We start from the raw sequence: 9,446 nt of genomic DNA, 5'->3' as shown, positions 1-9,446 counted from the left end.
CGTTGCTAGTTGCAGGTGCAGATGCTTCCATGTGATAACATGGGTTCCTTATCATATCACCATATTAAATGTTATTTAATTTAATGCACCTATATACTTGGTAAAAGGTGGAAGGCTCGGCCTTTCTAGCCTGGTGTTTTGTTCCACCTTTGCCCCCTTAGTTTCTGGCTACCGGTGTTATGTTCCATAAATGAGCGCTCCTAACACGATCAGGGTTGTTATGGGGACCCCCTTGATAATTCGTTTTAGATTAAAGCTGGTCTGGCAAGGCCCAACTTTGGTACTACATTTGCCTAAACACCTAATAAAATTGCATAGGGACTTTCCGGACCCCGAGGATAATTTAATCAACCCCCGGGCCAGTGCTCCTCATGAGTGTTGGTCCCACCTGAGCGATGTCCGGCGCCCCTCTGGTCACCCGGAGGTTTAGCGATCCCGACGTCTAGCTCATCCGCCGTGTCCTGAGAACGAGGTACGCGACTCCTATCGGGATCGTCGACACGTCGGGCGGCCTTGCTGGATTAGATTTACCTTTGACGAGATATCTTGTGCATCGGGATTGCGGTGATGCTTTGGGTAATCTCAGAGTTGAGGTTTTCCATTAGGGAATCCGACGAGATCGCGAGCTTCGTGATTGGGGATTTCTATGCGGCTTGTGGTAATTTGTGATGGACTAGTTGGAGCACCCCTGCAGGGTTAAATCTTTCGGAAAGCCGTGCCCGCGGTTATGTGGCAACGTGAAAGCTTTGTTTAACACTGGTTCTAGATAACTTGAAGTTAAATTAATTAAAATTGGCCAACTGTGTGCGTAACCGTGACTGTCTCTTTCGTGAGTTCCTTCTCCGATCGAGGACACGGTGGGGTTATGTCTGACGTAGGTAGATGTTCAGGATCATTCATTTGATCATCAGAAGTTCACGTCCATTATGCGTAGATCTTCCCCCTCTTATTTCTTATACTCGTAAGTTAGCCATCATATATATATGCTTAGCCGTTGCTGCAACCTCACCACTTAACCTTACCCCACCCATAAAGCTTTGCTAGTCTTGATACCTTTGGAAATGAGATTGCTGAGTCCCCTGTGGCTCACAGATTACTACAACACCAGTTGCAGGTACAGGTTAAGATTTCTTGACGCGAGCGCGTTGATTGTTCATTTGGAGTTGCTTCTTCTTCTTCTTCATTATCGATCTAGGATGGGTTCCAGGCCGGCAGCCTGGGATAGCAAAGATGGACGTCGTTCTTCTTCTGTCGTTTATTTTCGTCCGTAGTCGGACCCTGCTCTTATTCTTGATGAATATGTAATGTACCGATGTGACTCTGATGTAGCTTGTGACGAGTGTAAGCCAACTCTTTACATATCTCTTCTTTTCAGTACATGTACTTGTAACGATATCCATTCTTGCGACACGACGAGATGCGCTTCTATCCCTGACGAGGCCCTCGTGCCAAATTGAGGATAGGGTCGCATCTTGGGTGTGACATAAGACCTCGTCCTTTATGTACATTCAGTCCTTTCGATTCGGGCTAGATTAGATTGGAGCAGTCGGTTGAAGAGTTAGGGAGGGGATTGAACACATCGGGGTGGAGGATTGCCATCAATTGATTCTGCATCGACGACTACAAGGGTTCATAGGTTATTTTTCGACTATATCGGGGTGGGGATTGGGGATTTCTTTTCTAGCCGCGGCGACCCTGGAGTCTCGTCGAGCGGCGGGGGGGGGGGGGGGGAGGGGGGGGTGTAGTCATCTTCTCTTCTTTCTCGTCTTCTTCGTCCTCATCATCTTCGTCAAGAACGATGGGTCTCGCACGGTCACCTACTATCGACGCCCTGACCACCGTCTTGTGTGATGTACAGGAAGTTGCAATTGGAACACAGAGGCGGTGAAACAGAGAGGTGGAAGAGGAGAGGTGGTCAAACAGAGGGGGTAGTGAGGTGGGTCAAACGATGGGCGATATGAATGAATGCTAACCATTCAACTACGTGTTGTTCATAGTGCAGATGGACAAGGGCAAAGAGGTGGTGCCGCCGTTGCAGAAGGGCAAGGAGGTTGTGCCTCCAAGAACTATGGCTAGTACCATCAGGAGTCAAGACCAAGCCACTTCCGCAAGGTTATCCTTGCTCCAAAGCTGGAGAGTCTGCCATTGCCCCTGGACTTCACGAAACACTTCCCCCATCCCTGCAGAGTTCAAGACGAACACCGGCTGCGCATGGAGGGTGACGGTGAGGTTGATGAACGACAAGGTCACCCTTGATCGGGGTTGGGACACCTTCGTCGTCGTTCACCATATCATGATCGGGTACATGCTGACGTTCAAGCTGCTGACCCCCGACACCATGAAGGTGATCGTCTTCGACAACGAGAGCGTGAAGGTGGTCACCAAGTGTAAGGAGCACGACAATGCCTCCATCGCGACCGCCTGCGCTATTGTTAAGACCTGGGTTTCGTTTAGAACTTATCTTGCTATGTTGGTTTAAAACTTGTTCTACATGGTTAAGACTTATATTTGTTCTTAAGATCGTTGTGTTGTTACTAGTTTACTTGTTAGAAGTTCATGTGTTGCTACTAGTTTACTTGTTAGTAGTTCATGTGTGCCTTTGGTTATCTCACCACATCGAGGAGGAGGCTACCACACTAATGTCCTGAATGTATCCAAACATTGTGCACTTGTGTGAGCACATACAATGCGAGCAACCAAACGTGGTGTGTACAAGCATCGCTATGATGTGAAGGGGAACGTTGCATGGGAAACAAAAAAAATCCTACGCACACATAAGATCTATCCGTGGTGATGACCATCTACGAGAGGAGAGATCGAATCCACATACCCTTGTAGATCGCTAAGCGGGAAGCGTTAAGAAACGGGGTTGATGTAGACGAACGTCTTCGCGATCCAATCACGATCCGTCCCACGAACTCCGTCCCGATCTAGCGCCGAACAGACGACACCTCCACGTTCAGCACACGTACAACTCGATGACGATCTCCGCCTTCTTGATCCAGCAAGAGGGGCGAAGATGTAGATGAGTTCTCCGACAACACGACGGCGTGGTGATGGTGGTGAACTAATCTAGCACGGCTTCGCCAAGCTATGTCGGACTAATCTAGACGAGGGAGACGGTCTATGGAGGAGAGGGCAACACATGGCTATTTTCTGGTGAAGTTTGCCCTCAAAACCTTCACTTTATATAGGAGGAATAGGAGGGAGGGCCGCCTTGCCTCCTTCTCCAAGAGGAGAGGTTCGTCCGAAGCTAGGGAGGAGACTCCCTTCCTAGTAGGTTTCCTCCTTCCCTTTTTTTTCTTTTTTCTTTCTTTTCGTTCATGTCCGAAATAGACCTTGTTGGGCTGGCCGTACCAGCCCACTAGGGGCTGGTGTGTGATGACGAGTTGATGGATATACTTCTCGCCCCTCATTGGTTACCCCAAGTGGAAGGTGGAGATGTAGTCAGCAACATATTTCCCTTATACGGAGACTATAAGGTTTATCGAACCAGGAGGACTCCTAGGCTCAACAGGTAGGTGTCTTCCACCTAGGCGCTAGCAGAAAACATGGACCTACACACAAAACAAATAACTTTGCTCCCAACGAGTACAAAGAGGTTGTCAATCTCTCCGGCCTTGTAGTTTGCAAAGGATCAAAACACAAGCGGAAAGGTAATAGTGATTGCAACGAAAAAGTAAATGAAAGTGGTAAATGATGGAGGTGTGGACAATGATGATGATATGGACTGGAGTGTGATAGCCTGGCTTATTAGGGATGATAGATTATTCATATCAATAAGGAATTCCTTCTTTTCTGGGAGCCCATTCGAATAGAACTCTCAAGTTAAGCGTGCTCAGCTTGGAGACTTTCTTGAATCGAAGGTTTGAAATGTCAAGGGTTCAAGTCACACTCAGTTTTATTCAAAGCCTGATCCTTCCTTTGAAAGTAGTGCATCATCTTCAAACACGTGGCAAGGAACAACTGATTTGTTTTGCATAATTACAAACATTTTAAGGTGCCTAGTCGTGCCTAACTTAAGTGTAGGTAGCAATGAGTGCATATCTGATCTCAACCACGTTTTAAAACATGGTGGTGCAATTCAATAAATTAACTTAACGCATAAGAACTATACTGAATACTCAATCTTTCCGTCAAAAAAAGAAAAATACAAAATCATCGCCACAAGGAATGGAAGGCCGTCCTCCCTCCGTCCCAAAATAAGTGTGGCCGATTTAGTACAAAGTTGAATCCCTGCTATACACGATGCATGGATTTCAACAGCAAATGCATGAATTTCTGCTCTACAGGTACTTTTTTTACATTTCAGCAGCAAATGCATGAATTTCTGAACTACAGGATGCAAGAAAGAATGTTCAGATCTGTACCCCCAATTCCAGATCAAACGCCTGAATGCACGAGTAACTGGATGCACCACAAGTGCATTTGGGTCAAGGTCTGAGATATATTTCGCAACCTGCAGCTCTTTCCCTGATTTGCAGTAGGCATCCAAAGCACTTAATAAAAAATAAAACAATAGCCATAGAACTTGCAAGGCTGGTGAATATCAGTCAAAGCTACTACTACTAAGTAATAGGAAAATAAGCACATATCAACCAACTAACATAACATAGACCAAAATAAGCATAGTTCTGCATGCCATTAGGATAAATTTAGTAATATGCCAGGACAATATTCCTAATAAGAAAGTGTAAACGATGTCAAATACTATCAGTAGCAGAAAATGAATTCAAAATAATTGCAAACATGGCAACCATATAGGGGTAGCATGATAGTATTTTTAGAATAGCTGTGTGTCAAACAATCCTCATGCTAAAGAGGGACAACTCCTAATAAGTGATGCACTTCTCCATGTCCTTTGGAAAGATACTTTCATGTACTACGATAGCTACCTAATTACAGAGCTATAGTATTCATGAACGACTACCTGATAGCCAAGTGGCCCGAGTACTTCATGATGAATTTGGAAGGATGAAAACATGCAAGGAAATACCAAACAAAAACAAAGTGACGGCACTAATTTGCAGTTTCTTCGAATGTTAGGATAGGTAGTCTAATAGTCATTTGCTAATAGATCCAAGATAGCTAGCAGATAACAAGTCTTGCAACCAAACCAGGGAGCTAAGCACCATTACAAGTACAAGTAACACATTTCAAACGCTGGAACCATAATTGCTAACAAAGGCCCGACATGACAACCAGATTATTAGCGACCGAAGGGCAGCTCCTCCTGAGATGATTGAAGCCGTCGCTGTCCAAGAAAGCCCTAAGGTTTGCCAGGGAGCCAAGAAAACTTAAGCACGCACTGAAGACCGGCGATCGGGCAGCGAGCACACAGCGGTGTGCTGCAAACGTGTGACCACCAACCTCGAAAACCACGTCGGCACCCTTCTCGGTCTTGAGGAGGTCGCCGAGGTGCCGATGCAGGTCAGATGGGGCCACAGAGACAAATGTTGGAGGGCTTTCTTCGTGCGAACCAAGAAGGATGGACCATGGCCGGAAATGTTGGTCGAGCAAATCAAGAAGGAAGGACCCTGGCAAGGAATCTCTCATGTCACGAACAATCCAATCTTCAACGCCCATGAAAAGAAGAATAGAACCAAGGAAGCAACAAGAGCAATCATCAAACTGATTCAGAAAATGTAAAGTTGCTCTAGTTATCTAGAGTAGATGCAGGCAGATCTCATCCCAATTCCAATGGCAACTTAGAGGTGATATGAGTAAGTAATCACACAACCGTTGCAGCAGAGCAAATGGGCATACGAAGTGTTACGATGGAATGAGGAGTTGAAGCCTAAGATTACAGACACAAAAGTTATGCAGACCGAAAGGGTCGCTCGGATCCAGATCCAGATACAAATACAGACACAAAAAGCTATGCAAACCTCGCCTAAATCCTAACAGTGGCAGCGTAATAAACGGAAAGGGTTTGAAAGGGGGGAGATGCGCACTCGAGACTGGCCAGGTCGCGGAAGGTCCAGATGGGCTTGTCGGTGACACAGACGCAGCGGTAAGCGGCGGAGAGCGCGCGGGCCTGGTGCTCCGGGAGGCCGCCCGGCTGCTGCTCCGCCATGGAGCTGTGCTTCAAGAAGAGCCAGGTCGCGACCTCCTCGTTCTCCATGCGGTTCACCCAGAGCTTCTCCATCTGCGCCGAGGAATGGGAATGTGGGAATGAAGAGGGGAGTGGTTTCGTGGGGTGTGGGGTGAACTGGACTACTACTGAAGGATGAAGGGAGAGCCCGCCATTATTGCGTTTGGAGGTTTCGGCTTTGGGTTCCATTCCGATTCCACCTGCTCCCAGTCTCCCACGGTCAAGAATTAATTCTACGATAGGCATGGTGATGATGGGATGGGATGAGACCATGCGTAGGGCTGTAGGCTAGTCGGCCCATGTGCGGCGGAGCGGCGTTGCAAAGGCCGAGCGTCAGGTAGCTCGCTATTCCCTATGTGGAATGGGCGGGCCTCGTGATTGATTCATGTCAGGCCCTACTCGGACAGGTTAAGGGGATGTTTGTTTCCAGAGACTTTTTGATGTAGGGATTAAAAAGTCTTAAAAAGTCCCATGTGAAATAAACAGGAGGGACTTTTAGGGACTAAAAGAGGGTATTTGTGATTATTTGGAGAAGTCCTTATGGAAGGGTTTTTTGGGACTTTTTGGCACTTTTTCCAACCATGCCCCTACTTTTAGCATGTCATTTAATAACTACTACTACTACATTACTAAGGGTAATATGGTATTTTTGCATGTCATTTAATGACCTCTAGTTCCTATTTAGTCCCTGAAAACAAACGGATAGGGACTAGAGACTTTTAAGTTGAGACTAAAAAAAGTTTCGGGACTTCTAAAACAAACAGGGCCTAAGTGCAAGGGGCATGTCCGGGTTTTTGAAATAGCACATGATAAGCCTGCTCCGTCTGCAGCGGTAATAATTGTTCAACTGCCACAACAAAAAACAGCTTCAAAAAGTATCACTTTTTTACTCTGCACTATTCTGTATATGTATTGTCTATGCATCTCTTTTTTATATAAATTAATACTCAAATTAGTGTGTAATTTTGCTACTGACTTTTTGGCAAACAATTAAGTAACTATGCCTCTTTTCTTTATAGAGCTCTCCTAAGATGGTGACCCCTACCCCTTAAAAGGCAAGAGAAATACATATTTGATTTGAACCATCCATTCATCAAGGATATGTTTGACCACACAAAAAGATTCTAATATGCCAATTACTTTTCAAAACTGAATGTTTAAAATATTTCCCATGTCTCCTTTTAATATAATGAAAGTTCACATCCGAGCCCCATATGTATGTGTTGTATCTACCATATGAAGACAAATAATTCTCGTGTTGTAAAAACATTATGCATATCCATGTGACCATAAAAAATATACATGTACTAAAGACGTTATTATAATTCGTCTAGATTGCAACGTAATAATCACCAGTACGTGTATTCGTATCATTCTGAGAGAGCCAGTAAAAGAAATAAATTTACACATTTTTTTAGATGAAAATAAATTTACACATGCAATTCTAGGAATCTGTATGACTTTCTCTTTAGACAAACCTAATATATGGAGTAAACGAAAATGAAGGGAGTAATAGTTATATCAGCCAATAGAAATAAAAAATAAATGTTCTATATTGCTTTGGACCACCTTAAAATTTCCCAAAAAAATGTTGTGCGAATGTTAGGGTTCTAATAAGACATGTTTGTTAGAGCATATATCTCCATATGTGGTTTTGGTAATTGATGACAATTCCTATGGACTAATGGTTGCCTTAAGTTACATTTATAGGATTTGTCCATAGGCACTTCTTGAAGTCCATTTGTTAGGTTCAAGGAGTTTATATGATGACCAAGATGGTATTCAAGGTATTATCCAAAGAATGGTCATAGAGACACATGGTTGATCAAGATCTCAGACAAAGAGTAAATCAAGATGATCAACACACAAAGCGTACAAGATGTACCGAGAGGGATCAAGGGATCCCATGGTATGGTAAGCATTGTCCATTACGTGTTTGTGTACTAACCCATGGTCTTCGTGAGAGTTCTATGTGGGGGTTAGGTGTGTTTCCATGGGCTTGCGTCAAAGGGAAGATCTCATACAACCCATGAAGTATGACGTCAAGTTGTGATCGTCATCAAGATTGCGATGTGCAAGTTCAAGTGGATCAGCACGAAGATATCATGCTTGAAGCTTGTTGTCCATTGTGGTGGCAATGGACTTGTGAAGATATGTTGAAGAGTGGCTCACCCATAGTGAGTATGGGGGAGCAATCAATTAGTCTTCATCAAGCCAACGCAATTAAGAAAGGTGGTCCATCTTGAGGAAGCCAAGATCATCATCATCTAGCTCAAGAGGACGAGGTGCAAGGTATAGGTTTGCCCTTGATAGGTTTTCTATTGAGGATAGATTGCTATACTATCAAGGGGGGCTCTCAAGTGAGTAGCTTGATCGTATCGTTCGTTGAGAGCTCAAACCATTTGCATCCTTGCATCATACTTCTTGGTTCTTGTTTGGTGTTTCTCTTTGTGAGTTTTAGAGCTTATGGTCATCTTCATGACAAGCTCGAGTTCATCGAAAACGGAGTCCATATGCATCTACTATGATGTTTTCGATGTTAGAGTTTTTGCCGGTTCTTCATTCATAGAGGACTCACATCTCTATATCATTGGCATTTTCATATCTGAATTCATAGCTCTTGTCGTCCTGAATCCAACAAGCTTGGGTTTGCTCGATTCGGAGCTCGTATGCGAAAGTTATGGTTGTTTCAGTGGCGAGCGGTAGTACCGGTGGACCTAGCGGTAGTACCGCTAGAGTTGGCGGTAGTACCGCTGGCCCTAGCGGTAGTACCGCTAGAGATGGCGGTAGTACCGCTATCCCAGCGGTAGTACCGGCCCTGGCCAGCGGTAGTACCGCTCCAAGTTTTTAGTACCGTCATCTTTGCGGTTGTACTGCTTCGAACATTTTTGCGAAGACTTTCTTGGCGGTGGTAGTGCCTTTGCACTACCAGGGGCCCAGCGGTAGTACCGCTGGGGTCAGCGGTAGTACCGCTAGCCGGCGGTAGTACCTCCCCTGGTCAGCGGTGGTACCGCTGGAATGCCAGCGGTAGTACCGCTGGAGCTCGGGCACAGAGTGGGAAAACGGTTGGATTTTTTTCCCCACTATATAAAGGGGGTCTTCTTCCCCCTTGGTCTTATCTATCCGTTGAGCTCTTGTTCTACCTCCATTGTTGACATTCTTAAAGCTTGCTTACTCTCAATCCCTCCAATGATTCTTGCTTGTTCTTGAGGGAAAAGAGAGAGGAGATCTAGATCCACTTCTCCACCAATCACTTTCTCCTCTATGTGAGGGGAACCCCTTGGATCTTGATCTTGGAGTTCTTTGTGAGCTCCTTGTTCTTCCTCTCATATTTCTCCATAGCTTTCGTTGT

At 45.1% G+C, this 9,446-nt stretch overlaps 1 protein-coding gene across 1 annotated transcript; it reads right to left on the bottom strand.

Annotated features, from left to right (window-relative positions):
* Nucleotides 1-4,028: 4,028 nt before the first annotated feature.
* Nucleotides 4,029-6,396, bottom strand: LOC123440928. Its single transcript, XM_045117466.1, has 2 exons — nt 5,955-6,396; nt 4,029-5,537 (listed from the first exon to the last, which is right to left on the bottom strand). Exons 1-2 carry the CDS (start codon nt 6,365-6,367, stop codon nt 5,522-5,524), a joined length of 429 nt encoding a protein of 142 aa, XP_044973401.1. The 5' UTR covers nt 6,368-6,396; the 3' UTR covers nt 4,029-5,521.
* Between the last annotated feature and the right edge of the window lie 3,050 nt (nt 6,397-9,446).

This window comes from Hordeum vulgare, chromosome 3H (genome assembly GCF_904849725.1).
Source record: "Hordeum vulgare subsp. vulgare chromosome 3H, MorexV3_pseudomolecules_assembly, whole genome shotgun sequence".
Lineage (NCBI taxonomy): Eukaryota > Viridiplantae > Streptophyta > Magnoliopsida > Poales > Poaceae > Hordeum > Hordeum vulgare.
The sequence above is the reverse complement of the archived record's forward strand: the minus strand, read 5'-3'. Positions and strand labels throughout refer to the sequence as shown.

What these genes read in the sequence shown, in the direction of transcription:
- LOC123440928 (XM_045117466.1), bottom strand. Translation starts at nt 6,367, where the DNA reads ATGGTCTCATCCCATCCCATCATCACCATGCCTATCGTAGAATTAATT.